This window comes from Anoplophora glabripennis, unplaced genomic scaffold, assembly GCF_000390285.2.
Source record: "Anoplophora glabripennis isolate ALB-LARVAE unplaced genomic scaffold, Agla_2.0 scaffold328, whole genome shotgun sequence".
In the NCBI taxonomy this organism is placed as follows: Eukaryota; Metazoa; Arthropoda; class Insecta; order Coleoptera; family Cerambycidae; genus Anoplophora; species Anoplophora glabripennis.
Genome location: NW_019416473.1, coordinates 216,592 through 237,386, shown reverse-complemented (window position 1 = coordinate 237,386; position 20,795 = coordinate 216,592). Strand labels below are relative to the sequence as shown.

Here is a 20,795-nt window from a genome sequence, read left to right as displayed (position 1 = left end):
CATAACCGGGTTAAGAGGGTTTTTAGTAATTCAAATAAAATTATTCAATATTATTATCAAAATATTTATTTAAATTTAATGAATAGACTTTTATTCCACACAAAAATATATGTATTTTGAAAATTCAAATTATGGTGAGTAAATGTAGTGTTGTATAAATGTACAATAAAGAAAATAAAAAAGTAGGTATATTAAAATTCATCCTCTGAATATTCTGATGAATTATCTTCGTCTCCTAGATTGATAACGATAGGTTCCACAGTAACGTCAATTAAATTATCGAGTTCCCACATTTTCTCCTCTTCTTTTTGTACATGATGTATACATCTTTGCCAGTTATCTGCAGTTACTCGTTCCAAGGAATTTTTTAACAAAATTTTCACGTCACTTAATTTAAACGTCGTATTATTTCGCGCTACATCTCCTTTTACCTGCGCCCAGACTAATTCGATTGGGTTAAGTTCACAGTGATAAGGTGGTAACCGTAGTACCGTTATTTGGCGATTTGTTGCCATTTCATCGATAACATATTTTTTCTGATCTTTATTAAGATTGACAAGTGTCAAAAGTTCCTTTTTCACCATATTTGTTTCAAAAGAAATGTTTTTTCCGGATAACCATTGAATTATATCGGCTTTCCTCCAAGCAGTCGTAGGCGTCCGCTCGGTCTGCCGTGAATGGTAACTGGCATTATCCATGACAATTACAGACCCCGGAGGAATAAGATCCAACATCTGTGTAAAATACTCTTCGAAAACATCTGCGTTCATGTCTTCGTGATAGTCACCTGTATTTTTAGATTCAAATAAAAGTAAACCGCCATCTACAAAACCACTGGCACTACCTATATGTGTCACTATTAATCTTCGCCCTTTACCTGAAGGTGCCTTGAACCCTGTTGAAAGTCCATCCAAAAATGCTTGTCGAAAACTTTTTACATTTTTATCTTGCCATACTTTTGTTACAGTATATCCCTCGTTGACCCAAGTTTCGTCTAGATAATAAATATTCCTCCCTTCGTCACGGAATTTTCTAATTGATCTTAAGTAGGATCTTCGCCAACAAATAATTTCATCTTTATCGATAAGAACTGACTTCCTGTTCTGCTTTTCCCAGCAAAAATTCAACTCTCGTAAGACGGCCCATAATTTGCTTCTACTGATTTTTGGCAAATCGTTGTCCTCTGAAAGTTCACTTAAAATTTTGTTTAGCGTTGGTATTTCTTTTTTAAAATAAAATGAGTGTACTTTTCTGCGAATGACATTTTTGAAGAAATCATCTATAACGACTTTTGACCTCCCTGTAGATGATTTTGGGGGATTTACAGTATCTTGTTCATTTTTTGTTTCCTTTAAAAGTCTGTAGATAGTCGATTTTCCAATCCCTGTCATTTTGGAACACTTTTCCACGATGTCGTCAACACTGTTGGTAGGATTTTGGTGTTTCAATGCATTAAATACATTTAATATAATAATCTTCTCATTCTGAGACAGCGCACATCTTTTCACGCGTTTAGCAGGTACGTAATCTGATAAGCTCGACATTTTACCCAAACAATATTATATCCACTGGCACAACAGTCACTAAACACAAGTCGAATTTTACTCTACTGCACTAGCACGTCTTCGTATATTCAGCTCTAAGACTTGATTGATCTGTCACAATACACTGGCTCCTGCCCTATGATGTATCCAGTAAAATATACTAATGTACACCCTGATTATACAATGTATATATATCATATATTTGCTTTGACAGTTTGCACATTATTTTGGTTAATTTACTGACCCTCCATAATTGATAACGTCAAAGTCCTCATGAAATTAGTGCGTGTGTGCTCTGCGCTGCTAAATTTACTAAACAATCCTCTAAATTCTTAGAAAAATATCTTATTATAGAAGGTATTTCATTATTCAGTTCTATAACTAATGAAGTTACATATCTATCAGATAAAACGCCTATAGAAGTATATTACGTAGTTGGAAATATTAAAATCACCAAATATCCAATAATACTAACTTGTCATCATTTAAAACATGAAAAAGAATAATTAAAAGATGTAGATTAGGAGAAATTTATATATTAAAACGTACGTGGAAAAATGGTTAAGATTATTTTAATAGAAAATATCAATTAAATGAGGAAAAACTGGGACAACTATTTGACTGAGGAATAAATATGCCTATATTTAAAAAATCCTTCTCGATTGCTCTCTATGTCCTAACGTTACATGGTATAGGTATTTGTTAACATTGCTTGCATCTAGAAAACTACCTGCGACTTCTAAATCCATCGCACTTCCCATATTGCCTTTGTATGAAAACTGGTACATATAAACGTCGGAATAGTTGGATTGTAACTTTGCATGCCTAATAGATGGGGTTATGAACAAGTCGTCACTGAAAAACTAAACAAAGGTTTTATTATGTTATCGATTATTTGGTTTAATTATTTGTATGCTCTTTAAACTTGGAAACGTTAATATGCAGCAACACATTGTGAAAGCAAGTTCTTTTTTTTTGGAAGATAGTTTGAGAAAACGATTTGAAGTTGTGATTTTTATTTCTTTTTTAGAAGTCACTTTAACGGAACATGGTAAAACAAAATTAGTGTAATTTCTGGCAGCCATTTCAATTTCTCAAACATGAGAAAATAAGACAGTGCCCCACATAACAAAATTGTGACTTCTTCTCAAGTCCATCCAATTTCCGAGGTCTAGTTACGTGTCCGTTCAGATTTCATGAAAGGTTAATAAGCTATTTTTTTCATTATTGAGAAATTTTTTGTTTTGAACTAGTAACAATTTCAATAAATACATGAAAAGCATCTTAAAAAATATATGGATGTTACCTTCACTACTTGCCCAGGATCGTCTTCAAATGTTCCGTCGGTGTAAATTTGCCTCAGTCTAGTGCCAGCTGTCAGTTTGTTTCTCTTTGGTCATATTGAACTGGTTTCTAATAAGGTTGGATAAATCACTGTCGAAATATTTCGCACGCACCTCAACATCTGAAGGATCTTAAAATATCGGTTGACATTTGTGGCAAATAATAATACGTTTCAATAAGTTTTCGTAATCTTACCACTATTCAAAAACAATAGTGCTTCCTCAGAGTTAAAGCCAATGATTATGGGAACTTGGTTTATGTTTCCTGTTCTAATGTCCTCATGAAATAAACCCGTGATGAGTGCTCCATCTAGACTAGCCTCCTCAATTACAGGCAGCCATATTAAACTTCCCAATAACGCAGACTCTTTTCCAACAGCAGCCTATGAAAATTTTTGCTATAGTGTATGATCTATATTTAGTTTTTAACTTCTTACTCATTACCAATCTATATAAAAAATGCATTCATTCAACTTACAGTAACTGTGTTGTTGTTTATGTTTGAAGCAGGAAAGCTTTGCAACAGTTCTAGTAATTCCGTTGAATTATCCGAAGTGAAACTTGGGTCCAAACTTCGAGCTAATTCGAAAGCGTAGAATCTTGCATAGTTTTGATGTGCCCACTGTGCTACTGAGGTACCACTTTGTAAAATAGCACCTCTGAATAAGCCTTTATTTCGTTGACTTACTAACTGTAATCCCACAGATGCCCCTCCGGCACTCTCACCAGATATCGTAATTTTTTCGGGGTCCCCACCAAATAAATGGATATTATTTTTAACCCACTGGAAGGCAAAATGTTGATCTTTTAATCCTAAGTTTCCTGGTATGACTCCGTCTTCTGTTGTCAGAAATCCTGAAAGAATATGAATTGAGACTAGAATAAATTGAGAATAAGATTATCAGAATTTTAAGAGTGAGTATTAATATCATTACCTGTTATTTTGTAATTACTATTTGTTCCAGAGGCTGATATTGTTTTCGAGGGGTATTAAATGTTATTATTATTTTATTTTATCTTTGTTTATAACGTATGAGGAATACGCTCCAAGTTTAAGGATAAGAAGAAATACAAATACATGGTAAAAATATAGGTAAAAAATTAAAAGTTAATATCGAAAACAATGTATACAGGGTGTCCGGCAAGTCGTTACAATAATTTTAGGACGTGATAGAATACGTGATTTCGAGTCGATTAAAACAAACATACCTATATACCAAGTATTACAATACTTGTGATTAATAATTTTTTAATATTTTTTAATTCAACCGCGCTTTTCTACAATTATTGAAGTGTAGAAGAAAAACAAGCCTTTTTATAACAAAACTTTCTATACCTATTTTAATGGAAATAAATGGATTATTTAATTTATTTAACCAATGAAATCCAAAGTGGCTTCGTTACCTACCTAGAACTTCATAAACATGGTATTTCTACTTTGTAAAAGCGAAGAGTTAAATTTAAATGTGGATTTTATTTAAACTTTTGTGTGTGTAGGTTTATTCAGATATTATTAAAAACTTACCTAAGCAATGCTCTTTTAGTTCTTAGGAAAAGTTTCTTGATAAACATTCAAAAAATTAGGGAAATTAATCTTAACACGTTTAAGTATGCAGGGAGCGCATTCGCCAAAATAGAGGACAGCTGTTTAGTATGTAATAAAAATGGTTTAAGAAATGCAGACATTTGCTAACAAGAACGCAACTCTTTACAAAATATCGAAGTTATTAAAATACCGGAGGATTTAAAAAGCTAAATATTTATTTCNAAAGAGTTGCGTTCTTGTTAGCAAATGTCTGCATTTCTTAAACCATTTTTATTACATACTAAACAGCTGTCCTCTATTTTGGCGAATGCGCTCCCTGCATACTTAAACGTGTTAAGATTAATTTCCCTAATTTTTTGAATGTTTATCAAGAAACTTTTCCTAAGAACTGAAAGAGCATTGCTTAGGTAAGTTTTTAATAATATCTGAATAAACCTACACACACAAAAGTTTAAATAAAATCCACGTTTAAATTTGACTTTTCGCTTTTACAAAGTAGAAATACCATGTTTATGAAGTTCTAGGTAGGTAACGAAGCCACTTTGGATTTCATTGGTTAAATAAATTAAATAATCCATTTATTTCCATTAAAAAAGGTATAGAAAGTTTTGTTATAAAAAGGTTTGTTTTTCTTCTACACTTCAATAATTGTAGAAAAGCACGGTTAAATAAAAAAATATTATAAAATTAATTATCACAAATATTGTAACACTTGGTATATAGGTGTGTTTGTTTTAATCGACTCGAAATCACGTATTCTATCACCTCCTAAAATTATTGTAACGACTTGCCGGACACCCTGTATAATATTATGTTGAGGATACAATGAAAAAAACATAAAAAGTTATAAAAAAGAAATAAATAACAAAAAATTAGAGAGCAAATATAAAAATGTGGAAAATTAAATAATAAAATTAATAAATAAAAAAGTACTAGATGTTTTAATGAATCAATATTTGAAAAATGTCGGTTAAAATTATCTAACTATAAGTCTAACTTACTATTAAATATACTATATAGAGAACATTTAAACTGTTCGTTCTCGGTATTGGTAAATAAATGACACTGCAATGACGGGTTTATTCAAGGTAGGTACATAAAAATTTCAGCCTTGTATACTTTCGATTTTATTTTATATAATTCCATAATAAAAATTTCACGTATATTTGTAATCTATGTCATTAAGAATAAAACGGAATAGCAAGTTTCCTTGTGGTATACAGGATGTTGCAATATGCAAAAAATGTAATGTTATGTCATTTAGTAGACAAATACACCCATTGAGCTTTGGTTACCACATTAATGATGGCCCACCCTCATCAAAGATTTAGGGATTGTATTTGATTGTAAGCTTTCGTTTGTTGAACATATTGATAGGATTTTGAAGACCTCATACAAAAATTTAGGGTTCGTTATTCGAAATGGTAGAGATTTCTTGGATAGTACATTATTTATTTTATATAATTCGTTTGTGAGGTTTGGAATATGCATCTATTGTGTGGAACCCGCTCTATACAGTTCATATAAATAATTTGGAGAACATACAAAATAAGTTTTTAAAGTACTTATTTTATATAGAAAATTCGTATTACCCCCATTAATTTTCCTCAGAACCTTCTGTTAAATCACTTTGGCGTGAATTCTTTGCGATCTAAAAGATCAATGCACTCGATCATTTTTTTGCATAAGATAATCCAAAACAACATTGATTGTCCATAGATATAATTAACTTTAATGTGCCTAGGTTAACTTCGCGTTCTCTTGCAACCTTCTGTTTGCCTATCCCTCGCACAAATCTCCTAAAAGCTTCTCCATTGTTTCAGACATGTTCAAACTATACAAAAATTGCACATATTGTAGATGTATTTAATTGTACCATAAATGAAATTAAAGAAAACACCAAGTATACATATTTTGAGCATGACCTAAATTAACCAAATATAAATGTGTTATTAATAGGTTGTTTGTATATTACTTATACTGCGTATCTTTCTGTCTTCTCCATGTTATTTGTCACATGTTTGTCTTATATTTACTTATTATACAGGTTTAATCTCTTTTTTCATTTTGTATTTCTCTATATTGTAATTATTCTTTGTACTCCCATTTCGTAACTGGAATTTTGTTTCTGTGGAATGGTGTATCCAAAATAAATAAATAAATAAAGAAATAAATATTGAGATGATAATGTATAATGATATGATGACATTAAAATTCATAATGGTAGATGTACCCATTTTAGCTATTCAAGAACATTTTTTTGAATTTTATTAAGGTATGTAATGAAATGGTTAGTTCCGTTTTTCTCGGAAATGGAGCATTTTATCGAAATAAATAAAGAGTACTTTTTTTGTAAAAGAAATGAAGATATATCATATGTTGGCATTTGAATTTGAATATTTCGACAAGCAAAAAAATAGGGGCTAATTTTAGCCGACGACCACCCCCAATTTTTGAAAAATTTTATGATTTATTTCGACTTTTAATAAGCGTTCATGGTGTCAAAATTTATAATTTCTTTCCAACCCGTTTCGGGAATATTTAATAAAATTAATTTTTTGATGCCCCATTTAGGGGGGCGTAGCTCCCTTAGAAAGCATTTCTTGACCCATATTTATATGAAAAAATATTCTTATTTTTGGCACTAGAATCAAGTGGTAAATTGTTGGACACTAATTATGAGACACCCTGTATATGATTGCCACCGGTCTATATAGTTACTTACGTCAAGTTTGTATCTGCTAAATTCGGGTATAAATACGTGAGCCAGTGGCGGAGATACTGGGGATTACTTACACTAAAATCCTCAGAAATTGAACGCTACTGAACATTTTGATAATTCTATAACTACTAGAAAATATTTCAGAAATGGTGATTTTTTAAAATTTCAATACTGTATCTCGAAAACTATATATTGAGCTGAATTTAGATGTTTTCCAAAGGTTAAGAACAATTTTCGATTGGAGACTTAAACAACTTTGGAAAGAGTTTTGCAAACACAAACATATAATCACGTGTTTAATATCTTAATATATATAAAATTCTCGTGTCACAATGTTCGTTCCCGTACTCCTCCGAAACGGCTTGACCGATTCTCATGAAATTTTGTGAGCATATTGAGTAGGTCTGAGAATCGGCCAACATCTATTTTTGATACCCCTAAATGTTAAGGGTGGTCCACCCCAAAATTTTTTTTTTTTTTTTTGGACAAAATTTTCTGTTTTTATTTTTTCATGATTCAGCATTGAAAAATACATACAGTTCTAAATTTTCACCCTNACCTATTCATTAACACCCTGTATATATATATAAGAGTTTATTATGTCAGTTGGAAATTATTGTATAATTATTTTTTCTTCTTGAAATAAGTCCAGAATTTGTTTAATTTTCTTTTTAATTTCGTTTTTAGTCTTCAGTAAAAAAAAATGAAAAGTGCTATTACATCTATATTTTATATTACTTGTTAATATCTTAAAATTGTCATATCCCCAATTTTTTTATATTTTTTTTGTAAAATGACCAATTATACTAAAATATGTATATTATAAATAAATAAATTGATAAATATATAATAATGCTTATAGAAACCGTTCGTCTTATTTACCGACATGGTCCTCCTGCTTGGGATATTCTTTTCGAAAAACGTACTTGACCAATTTTGCACTACTTCAGTTGTATCATTATCTCTAAACTTTTAGCTCTACAAATGTTCTTTTAACGGTCCTAACTAATGTAAAATAGTGATAATGTCATTATTGTTATTTTTTTTATTAAAAGCGTTTCATATTTATTAGTTACCTAGAGCTACTACACGGTAGTTTATGGTGACAACAACAATATCATGGTCAATGACGAATCCAGGTTTGAATATCTGAATAGCACCAGTTCCAGTTTCAAATCCACCTCCGTGTATCCATATTAACACCGGTAATGGGGTTTGTGAAGTTTGTCCAGGTTTCTATAAGAAAATATGCATAGGTAATTACGATATCTGAAAAATAATTGTAAAGTAACTACAACTTTAATATTTAAAGGAGTATAATTTTACTGAAGCTACCTACACCTGCATCAATCACATTTTTACATAGCTTTATTATCATGTAAATAAAAAATAAATGTTTTTGGCCACGAATGCACCGCTCCTTAAGCTTATAATTATTCATGTTTTATTTTTTTCTTTGAATTTAACCAAATAATAGTAATAGTGATAGACATCAGCAAAAATAGTGTGATATCAATGTCCAAAATTGTTGATATTTAAATGACTACAGTATCAGCTAATTATTGTAACTATCTTCCATCTTACCAGAGGAGTGTAAACATTCAAGTACAAACAGTCTTCCGTTGGATTTAATTCGGGAATCGGTATGTAGACGTCTCCACCTTGGTAACAAATTTTTTCATTTTTCGTTGTGTTTAATATTCCTTCCCATTTAGCTAGCGCTACTGGTGCCTAAAAGTGAATTGAAACGTTAAAAGTAAAAAGTAAAAGAGTATATACTATTATGATTATTTGATATTAGATTATGGTTGACTTTATAATTTTTTATATTTGTTTGAAATATAATTATGCTGGGCGCCTTTTTACTTTTATTTTTGTGTTGTTAATTGATTGTGACTCTCTCAGTGTGTGGGTTCCTATGTTTAGTTTTATATCCTGATATATTTTGAATTTAATTTTGAATCTGTTGAGATTATTTTCTAATTTCTTAAATAAAAGATGTACTTATTTAATTTAACAAATTTCAATATATTAACAGAATTTGGCAGGTTATGGTTTTGTCACAATGTACAATAATTGTTGTAATGCTTATACTAAATTATTAAATAACAAATTTCCCTTTTATATTTATACTACAATAGTGCATGAGTGTATCTCTACTGTCTGTAGTTCAATTAAAATTTTGCTATATAGCTCTTTGTTTATTAAATTTGCAAATTTGCTTATTACATGTCGACACTTACAGTGAAATATTTCTTTTTGACTTTTCCATCAGTATGTAACTACGCTGTGTTGCGAAATCTGCTGCATGTAGTCGCGCTGTTCCAGTATTACCTCGTTGGTTTGACGTCTCGCAGCGGAAACTCCCGAAGTATCCTTTGTGATGCCACAGGAACTTTTCCAAGTGAAAACAACACTACACTATATCTTTAAAATTACACTTACGTCATCTTTTTTTTTAATTTTTACAAATTCACCTCGTATCAATTTGTTGTTGTTTTATTAATTGCTTGTAGAGACTGCTGAACGTATTTTCGGGTTAATGTCACTTCCAGTATTGTAACCTTCGGACTTTTGACTGTCTAGTTTTGTTATGCCATTTATTCACAAAAATGGCTGCGAGAGTATACTGATTTTTAATGATTTGTTGATAATAATCGATAGCACTTGTTTTTAAGGAGGAAAACTTACGATGTTGCTGCTACAGGTAAACATGAGAGACTGGCTACCTTGAGCCCGGATATTGGTTTTATAGAATGTGCAAAACAATTGAAATTTACTGTGACAACATAACAAACAAATTTTTGGAATTTTATTTTTGCAAAAACTGACTTTTTAATGGACTTGTGATGCATGAACTTTTCATTTTCAGATTCTTTGCATTTTCTGCGTCTTTTGACACTAATTACACCTTTCTAGGTTAAGTTGAACGTTATGTCAAAATGTTACATATTTTTACAAAATTCACTTTAATTTTGATACATGGACAAATTCTCAGCATGTCTGTCCTTTATATGCCTTTAGTACTATATATTAAACACCTTTTACACAGTCTTTATTCGTTTTTTCAGATATAAACGAAATAAAGTTTTTAGCACTCCGCTCCGACAATCATTTTACAGACTACGCAATAAATTGACCTTTGGTTGGAGTTTAAACACATTATATGGAATGATGATGGTCTCTTACATACTGCACACATGATTTTGCAGTCTAGATGCACATTTATATTAACAAATTTACAAGATTTTAACGGAACAATAACTGTCAAGATTTATATGCTACTTAAAATGTTTTCACCAATGCATAGGTTTGATTCCACACACATATTCTACCTCCAGGTACACTATGCTTTATTTCCATATCAGTTTTATTGCATGGATCAAAAATATATGTGAAATACCTAACGTAACGTCAATGTCTTGTCAAAATTTCACTATAATGATTAAATGTCCTCATGCCAGAACTTATATTTGACTTTTAACATTGTAGCATTGTTCTTTAATGTTCTGTGCAACATAATTGTACAATATGAGTGCATTTACATAATTTATTGAATATACAAATTCAAATTTAGTTATAACTTTGACAGCTTTGACGTTTTGTTGTGAAATTTCAATCATTTACAAATTTTATTACTTATATTATCGATATATATCCTTCATTTAAGTCTATGATAGTAGGACATATCCTGCTTTTGACTATTTTAAATATATCTCATATCAGACTTTGTATTAATTCGATACTGTTTCGTATCGGTACCGATAAAATTATATTCAAAATTTCTAAATCAATAAAACATAACAATACGTTTTCATCCTTACTTGAAATCTTAATGCGCCTACAGGTGGAGCTGCATACGGTACTTCTTGAAATGCGTAATAAACATTGTCGTTTGGAGACCGCAGGGCTTGACCTCTTATTTGGCCCTCTGGTAAAGTGACAAGTGTCGGGTCATCTACCTATTTATGAAGAAATATGTTATATTTGTGGTACTTTAACTAGGTACATAGATATTGTAACGAAATTTTTATTAATTTCGTTTCATTTATTTTATTCACACTGTCTAATGTCCCTTTTAATATAACATCTATATTTACTCCAAATTATCCCACACTAACATTCGTGAACGACCGTATTGGGGAACCCGTCCCGCATCTAACGTAGATGGCGCGGTACTACTGGAATTGTAACGAGCGTTCAAATAAAAACGTGGTCGAAGTTGGCTCTGACACATTGGACGTAGGGAGTAGCTTATAGCGACCAACTTAACCTCATTTCTCAACGAGCTGTATAGCAGCTGTCAGTTTCAATAACGTTAATGACTATATAACTTTATTTTAAAGAATAATCGTGATAACAATAACAAACAATTAAAGGAGCTGCGGAAAGTGTCCCCCTCCTTGTTATAACAATAAATTAAAGCAGCTGCTGAAAGTGTCCCCCTCCTTGTTCCAAGCACTTTTCACACCTGTTCCTCAAAGAATTAAAGACATTTTCTAAGATGCTCGGGGTATTGTTAATTTCACGAATCTTGTCTATAAGTCGAGCCTGCAGATGGTTTAAATCAGGAATAGGCAGTTCAAAAATAGTGTTTTTAAGGTAAGGCCACAAAAAGAAATCACACGGCGTAATATCACATGACCTCGGTGGAAATTCATGTTCAGCATTGAGACTTATTAGTCGATTTTGGAAAACTTCCCTCAACATATTCATCGTCTCGCCTGCCGTATGTGCCCTTGCGCCATCTTGTTGAAAGTAAAAGTTTGTAATTTCGTTTTCTTCCAGCTGGTTAACAAAAGGAGCGATAATTTCTTCTCTATACCTTTGCGCAGTAAGAGTACCATTAAAAAAAATAGGTCCATAAATCCTCCTTCGATTGAGAGCACACCAAACTCCAATTTTTTGAGCGTGTAGAGGGCCCTCGACAAAAAAGTTATCTGGTTTTTCAGAAGACCACATTCTCATATTCTGTGAGTTTACGTAACCACTTAAATGAAACCAGGCTTCATCAGAAAAAAAGGTGATATTATGAAGTTCACCGTAGTTGTTTAAAAACCATTCACAAAATACAGCCCGTCGCGGAAAATCAACTTCATGAAGTTCTTGCTGACAAGTTAAACGATAGGAGAACAAACGCAAATCTTTTTTTAACACTGTGTGGCAGGTACCGACTGATACTCCCACCATTTGTGATAAAACACGTACAGAAGTTCTTGGCGCATTTTCCATTATTTGTTGGACATTTTCTTTTAATTCTTCAGTCCGCTTTTTAGGTCGGCCGCTTCCTTCTTTTCTTGTTACACTGCCCGTTTCACGAAAAACATTAACACAACGCTGAACTGCACTTTGAAAAATTTTGTACTCAACAACGCCGGGAAATTGATTTTGAAATTCTATGAAACATTCCTCAATAGAATACTTCCATATTCCATCAATCTTGCGTCCATTTCTAAAGTAGGACTCTATGATAAACACTTTTTGTTCTTGAGAAAACACCATTTTAAACGCTTTTTAAAACGAAAATATTCAAATTGATAGCGGCGATATAGCGCTTTGACAGATGACCTTTAAGTTCATTTGCTATACGCTACGCCCTACGTCCAAATTTTCAGAACCAACTTGACCACGTTTTTATTTGAACGCTCGTTATAAGAGGTGACGGCCTACACTCTCGCTCTCTTGAAAAATTGTCATCGAACCGAGCAGATCGTATTTCGCGAGACCCATTAAATTTTTATCGTGGAAGAATTCAGAACATTTTCAATTTGATATGTAAATGTGGTTTCTTTCCTTTTAATTAACTGTTTAGTATTTGCCTTGCTTTTTAATATTTTGCTAACGCTTGTAATCTTATTTATTTAATGTAGGTCCACTTTGGCCTCCATTTTGGTCAAGGGCACGTGGCGAGAAAAAGATCCACGAGGTGTCTTGGCTTTGTTATCTCTTCGTTTAGTCAAGTTTGAGAACCCGTTCTGTTGTTTTTTGTGCTTTCAGATTATTTGATCGGGACATCGCCTGATTTTTGACGATTGCACAAAGGGTGGTTGAACTTCCGATTTATTCGCAGACTTGCAGAGTTTTCTCTGGGCCCCTGGCAAATTACACAGTCTGGATCGGAAATGGTTGGCACACGATCCTAAGGAATTGATTGAGGTAAGTTTCTTTTATTGTTTTTTTTTAATAAAGGCAGCTTACTTCATCAGTTCTTGTGACCACCTTTTTTGTAGTCGTATTAATGTCAGGGATGTAAAACTGCATTAAATGCATTTTATCTTCTGTTTCTGTTTTTTTTTTGATTATAAGTTTTTAATTCAAGCTGTCGCAAAATTTTATCTTATATCTTTTACCTGAATATAATTTATTATACCACATTTTCATACACACCATATTGAAAAGGTCAGATAAAGAAAAGAAAATCTGATTCCTATTTTACTATTACATGGGCTGTTTTCTTTTTATTTTTGCTATAAATTTAGATATCCACGATACGATCTGGTTGTCTTCGATTTATCTTTTGTGTAAATTTATTTAGTAAATTCTTGTTAACAATTTCGATATGTAAACTGTTCGTTTTAAAATATTTGAAAGATTTTGAATTAATTATTGCATAGATTCTCAAATACTGTAGATTCTTTTTTCCCCGTTAGTATAAATTCAGTTAACTTTTCACCATCCTTAGTTTAGATTTCATCGTACTAATTATAACAATAGTATTAAAATAATTAAATTTAACATTAATTGTAAATATTAAATTTAACATTAATTGTAAATATTAAATTTAACGAATTTTATATTACATTTTATCTCATAATCACCGACAACCAGACTGAGTATTTTCTAACACTCATCCGTTGTAAATATCCTACTTGCTTATATTTTTATTCTCTGTTTTCCAAAATTGCAACACATCACCACACCACGGATCTTCTGACCAAGACAACATATTATTGGATCCAGGGCTTCTAACCATCACCATCTTTGGGATGAGGTTGTCATGGAGTCTGTCACCCGATAACCAACTGGCCATCTCCATCTGACGGATGACCATAACGTCAACACCCCCTTAGATTCCGGACAAACTAGCCAGAATAAGACCCATCTATTCTACCCAAATCTTGTCAGAAGTGATCTCCACACCATTATTGTTGCTTTTTTAAACCGTATAGTCAAGTAGAGATATCGAATCGAAAGGCAATCTGATGTGTCATCTGTTGTCGGACATTTTAAAATTAAACCTGATTGTAATTTGATAAAAAATTGCTGTTATATTTTTTTTTTGTAAAATTTAACAATTCACTAACTTTACATTGTATTAAATCGATTTTAACAATATTTTGTTTAAATCTTGTTCCTTCCTCATAGTTTAAGAGTGTATATACACATTCATATCTTTGTACTACACCCCACGACCTTGTGATCTCACTGCACCCGATTGTAACTTAGCTGGATGCATCTTTTTAAGTGTACTTGGGTTTTGTAACCATTATCCCAAGGAGTTATTAGTCCACGTGGACAAATAATAAACAACGTTACAATATTAATAACTATTTTGTACAGAAAGACATTTCAAATTTACAATACATGGATATATTTAAGTAAGCCAATAATTACTTACATCCGCTGCAGATGATCTTATTGCGCATAAAATCAGTAGCAGCAGCCCGTTGCACTTCATGATTTCGAACTAATAACGATAACGAACATGCTTTTCAATTTATAGAATCTGGAACTGGTAATTTTTTATTCGGTTAAAATTCAAGTGTTCGACTTTTGCACATATTTTTTGCGGTACTCGTAGTTTTATCTTTATAATAATATTTTTTTATAAAGAACATACGACAATAGAAAAATTATTATATCAGCACTTTAAATTAAAGTGGTTTTAACTGATTTGCAATTTGCATGGATTACACAGAAACCGGTGACTAGGCAAATTTTGAAACATTTTCTATACATACCAAAAACAAATTTCCCACAAATCATCAGCAAAATATTGTCATGGCATATGTAAAGTTTATCTAAATGAAATGGTACCTTCGAAGTTTTATCTAACTAATATTACAATAAGTCGAGGCAATGAAGCACTAAAAAGGCCAAAAGTTCGGATTTTTTTGCACTAAGACGGATCGAAATGCGTTTTTTTTGCATTCGCTTCCAAAAATTTTTTGTAAAAAATGTATCTACTTTGTATCTTATACAAACCGGAAATTGCATTGCTGCAGCCAAAAATGCATTAAAAAAATGCATTTTTTGAGACGGCTTTTGGAAGATCGGAACTGGTCCAAATCGGGTTCCCGGGGGTTTTCGAGGTCGCTGATCACGATTATGATGTTCAAATTGACCCACGGCGATGAATGTCATCTCCGTGGGACTCTCCCAAAATTCACGCGGGGAAGGAGAGAAACTCGGCGCCCGGGACTTTTTTGGGTCGCTGAATTCAAATATGGCATCCGCAAACACCTGGTGCACCGGAACCTGGACGTGGACGTCGTCTCCGAGAGTTTTCCTGACAAGATTGCCAAAAACAACCCGAAAATCATTGTGGGGGCGGTTTTTGGAGCGCTGAATCCAAAGTTCACGTCGAAAACAACCCCCTGAACACCTGGTGCACCGGAACCTGGAGGCGAACCTCATCTCCGAGGATTTTCCTCACACAATCGAAAAAGACGAACCGAAAATCGTTATGGGTTTTTTTTTGGCGCTGAATCCGAATTTCACGTCGAAAACGATCACCCGAACGCTTGGTGCACCGGAACCTGGCGCTGAACTTCGTCTCCGAGGGTTTTTCAGACACGGTCGCAAAAAACGGAGTTTTTTTGGGGCGCTGAATCCAAATTTCACCCCGAAAACGTACCTCCGGACCGGTAAGCGCATCACTTGAGAACGGCTGGACTTATTTGGTTAATTTCTTTGTGTTCATAATAGTGCGAATGAGGTTTTTAGGGAAAGAAAATTTGGAAAAGTTGTCCGGAAAATTGGAAAATTCTGGAAAAACTGAAGGTGCTGGTCACAAACGAATTTGTAGGGTCAGGTAGTTGTACATAATTTTTGAACTTTGCAAATACTTCCGAGTTTTTACTCCAACCCGCAGTTTTTCTAATATCGTCGATGGACAGATCTTTCCTTTCCGCAGAGCTCGAAGCGTGTCTAGTAGAATTTGCCTTAAATAGCGACACATCTACCCTAGCTGCTTGTAAAGTATTCTTTCACAGCGACATAAGGTTGATGTGGATTTTTGTATGTGAGAAAAAACCAGTCATATTCTGGAGGTCAAATATTTCTTGTCATACTTTTTGAGTTAACGAAGCCACGCATAATTTGAGATTTTGTTAAAAAAATGGCAATTTTATGCATGGCTTAGGTCCCGACGTCTTTGTTAGATCTGAAATGAAAATGGTAACATCTGCGTTCGATGACTTTATATGACTGCAGTTTATCAACGGAATATTTTGCAATCTGTGGCCAGTTGCCAAAGCTAATAACACGACCAATTTTTCTGATTGCTTTAAGTTGTCGTCAGAGCCCTTTTCCAAGTATGACAAAACTTGTTGCGGATCCCACACGAATTCATACCTAGGTTGAAAGGGTCTCATCCTAGAAACGCCTTTCAGAAATCTTTTGAGATGTAGATCACTACCAATATCCTGTGATGTTGTTAATGACAACGCCGCTCTGTGGGAGTTGAAGGACCCGAATTGTTATTAGTTGTGTCCAGAACATTTTGAAAAAATAACATTATATGTGAAATTTCACACTGATATGGTGAACTGTTATTAAGTACACAAAAATTCCATCAAATGTATGAATGTAGTATTATGCTGACTAATTGTGGAATCTGCCAATTCATCATTGTGTTTATTCTTCCTGGAAAATTCCATTTCAAAAAAAATTAAAACAAGTGAAATAATGGATTTTCCAGAATTGACCGAGGAAGATACCAAAATTTTTTTACTGGTACTTACCAATTCCAACAAGCTGTTTCCTACCTAGCATAAATGATAGACGAAGAAAACGAAATAAACATGCAATATTTAAAAGAATCGCCAAATATAATTAAAGCTCACGTTCCATCTCATCATGTATCTAGGAGAACCTAAAATTGTTACATTAATTATAATCCAGATACAATTGGATGTAGTAGAACCTTTCGATATTGCTGTAACTGTGCAAATAGATTGAGAACAATAGAGTGTTGCTCTCATGTATCTCAAGCGCGTTACAAAACTAAAATTATAAGACCTGTTGAAATATTAACTAAAATTTTTGAAGAAGAGGGTGTAACACCAACCATTAATGAAGACAGTGATGATGATTTAAAATAAATAAATTAAATGTGTGTCATAGTAAGTACTAATAGTTTCTATAGTAAAATTATACATAATGATTTCTCTGTGTTCTATTTTTATAAACAACATTTACATTGTAATTATAAAAAATTATTATTTAAAATATAATTGAATTTTTATTTAAAAAAATGGCTTTTTTATTCCATCTGACATTATTCGACACTAGCTGTTTGACGTTCCGCTATTCCTGAGAGCTTATAAGATACCTAAATTATCTTCCAGGTAAAAGATTAAGAAAAAGCAAATCCCAACGATGATTAGTTCCGATAAGTCCTGCCCTTTAAAATGGTTTATCGTTGTCATTGTGGTTAATTTTCACGTTCCATCGACTTTAAAAACCTGAAAAACATTCAGAATACTTTTTTCAATAAATAAAGGGAGAAAAACCCGCATTTTTAGCGGGTCAGAGGGCTCTTGGTAGCGAATTAGGCCGAAAAAGGCCTAAAAACATCGAAAAATGCAGTTTCTTATTTATTTCACCATGTTCCACCAATTTTAAAAATCTGAAAAAATTCAGGGGAAATACTTTGAGCAAAAATACACATTACATTTTTTTCCGAGTCAACCATACTTTTACTTTTTTAAATTAATTTTTCAAGTTTTAAAATGCATATAAAATTTTTGCTTTTGGGCTGGGAGTTTCGAAAAAAATATCACTTTGTAGGCCCAAAAAAAAACTTTAATTTAAAAAAAAAATCGTTAAATTTAGTGTTAGGTGAGCCGAGGTATGGCTAAAATACGGAAAAACACAAAATATTATTTTTGAGGTTAGATTTGCATTTTTTGGGCTGAAAATGTACACAGATTTTTCATGCTGAACATGCCAGTATTTTTTTCGTCTCGATTCAAAGCAAATTCAGGAACTTCACTATTTTCATCACTACCTACTAATTGACGTGTGTAGTCCATAATTCAGTGTATTTTTATATTATGCGATGATTGACAGGAAAAATAGAAATAGAACTCCGCTGTTTAACATATTACATTTTCACATCGGCACTAGGTATAAAAAATTGTTGCTGGTTTTTCAAGTTGGCAAACCAAATTCATATTGTTATTATCTGATTTGTTAGATTCTATCCGCATATATAATTTTAAAAATCGAGCTATTTCCATATTATATTTTTACTATACTTAATATATAATATACTATAATATATGTATTTGTTTAGAAAATCGAATGGTCAACATATGTATTTATTTGTCGTAAATTTCTTTTATTAGAAATAGTTAATGATTTTTAATTAGTAGGTACGATTAAACACCTTCTAACTTTGAATTTATCTTTTCATAATCGAAAATTTAAGATGTACTATTGGTATTACTTAATTTGAGGAGAGTCTTGAGACATGACTATCATCATTGATGTAGTCAGTCAAATATTTTGACATACCACCATACCACCTACCACTTCTATATGTCCTTTTGTTTAGAAGCTAAACTTATCATTTTTTTTCATATTTATATCCTTGAGATCATGTTCTATAGAAATACGATCATATTCCCTACGATATTTTTAAAAAATTACATTCAACCATATTTTTTTCTCATTGATGTTGTAAAATCATTTATTTCTCATATAATTAAAATACAGCAAAATACAATAAAATATAATAAAATACAACAAAATACAATAAAATACAATAAAATTACTAGTAAGTATACATAGGACTTTGGGCATATTTGTCCACGATTGTCTTGTACTTCTGGTATTGTCTGGGGTTTGTTTTCACTTCAAGAGTTCTGTTAATATTCAAGTAACTGATCTTGTCTGAAGTTACTTTTGGCCATACAATATTGTTAAATAGTGGATCAGCTTCGGGAGTTGGATTCCTACAAGTGACATTAATAAATATAAGTACAATATTCTGTCTTAGCCATGATTTTGACATTGGACGTTCCCATATCACATATGTTTTAGTAGAAAATTGAGAAAAGAAATTTTGCAACGACACATAACAACAAAAAAATGTCTCCTTAAAAATAATGAAAAAATAACTCTCATAAGTAATTATGCATTAGTTGTCCTAAAATATAACCTATCCATTTGATAAATGGGAGGATATAGGTACATAATATCTACATCGAAAACAAAAATATGTATTTTTGAATTTTATTAATATTTGCAATTTTAACGTTCTCCTCGTTACATAATAATATGTCACTATTAAAATTCTCACAAAATTAATAAGTACTGTGAAAAGATATACAGGGTGATCACAGTTAAGGTCATGATGGTTCTAACTTGCCGTGATTTTTTTTTGGAAGCGTTTATTCGGAAAATGCCTTGAGATTTTCTTTTTACAAAAAAAATTTGGCTACGTAGCCCCAATCAACATCACTTGGAGCTCTGATTTCATCAATTTATAAGTATAATATTCATTTTATAAAGGCTTAAAGTTTTAAACGTATTCATTTTCTGTTCCAATTTGAAAGGCTACGAAGATGATAGAACTTAGATAATTAGTGCCACTCTTGATTGTAATTGATAAAAGGGAGTCTGCTAATGAGAAAATTGTGAAAAGTTTAGGCCCCAAAATGCCTTAGACGCAAACTCTATTATTTACTAATAGGCCAAGCAAATTAAATTTTTACTCGAAAAAAGTCCTATCCGCGAGATTATCTTAAAATTGTCTAAAGAAACATAATGCAAGACATCTCTCATCTCGTGAGTCAAAAACTTTTATTAGCTAACTTTTCTATTTAAACAAATAAGTGAGGAAAATAGTTTTTTTCACTTTGCAGGGAAAACCATCAATTTTAGCGAAAAGTGACCCTCAGACAGCTTGTATGGAGTAAAATTATCTACAAAATGAGACTTGTTAAATTAAAATCGGTTAATAAACAAAAAAGTTATTGCAAAAAAGCAAGAAAAGTGCCCATTTTCTAATTTGTTTATAACTATCGCATTTATTGTTAAAATTTTATAAAGTTGAGGGTTTTGTCATACTTTAAAAGTGCGCCAAAAGTGGACGCTGTAGGTGCAATAATTTTCGCACAATTCAATTTGTTTATAACGGAGGCTCCAAAAGTTATGAACTTTAAGCCTCTGTACAGGCGTTAATTTTCAACCAAACATGATTGTGAAAGCGTCATTGTAATCTTAAAGACGTAATTAAGCGCCCTATTAAAAATATCACCGTTTTTTGACATTAACATTCTCAAATTGTGCATTAAAAATTGTGCGTTTTTCGCTTATAAACAATTTGAATAAAATTGTTGCTATTTATGCTACCTCACCGAAAATAGATGCAATGGATAGCTGGCAAAAAAATACAAATTTAAAAAAAA

At 32.1% G+C, this 20,795-nt stretch overlaps 2 protein-coding genes across 2 annotated transcripts in view; both read right to left on the bottom strand.

Annotated features, from left to right (window-relative positions):
- Window positions 1-2,315: 2,315 nt before the first annotated feature.
- LOC108905331 (cholinesterase-like) lies at window positions 2,316-14,887 on the bottom strand. Its single transcript, XM_023454632.1, has 8 exons — window positions 14,774-14,887; window positions 10,980-11,117; window positions 8,740-8,886; window positions 8,232-8,391; window positions 3,366-3,742; window positions 3,084-3,270; window positions 2,851-3,018; window positions 2,316-2,407 (listed from the first exon to the last, which is right to left on the bottom strand). Exons 1-7 carry the CDS (start codon window positions 14,831-14,833, stop codon window positions 2,909-2,911), a joined length of 1,179 nt encoding a protein of 392 aa, XP_023310400.1. The 5' UTR covers window positions 14,834-14,887; the 3' UTR covers window positions 2,316-2,407; window positions 2,851-2,908.
- Window positions 14,888-19,097: 4,210 nt separating this feature from the next.
- LOC108905342 (cholinesterase 1-like) overlaps window positions 19,098-20,795 on the bottom strand; it is an 83,957-nt gene continuing 82,259 nt past the window's right edge. Inside the window, exon 9 of the mRNA XM_023454636.1 lies at window positions 19,098-19,337. Within this exon, the coding sequence (XP_023310404.1) occupies window positions 19,157-19,337 (181 nt within the window). The 3' untranslated portion in view covers window positions 19,098-19,156. The remainder of the gene's footprint in view (window positions 19,338-20,795) is intronic.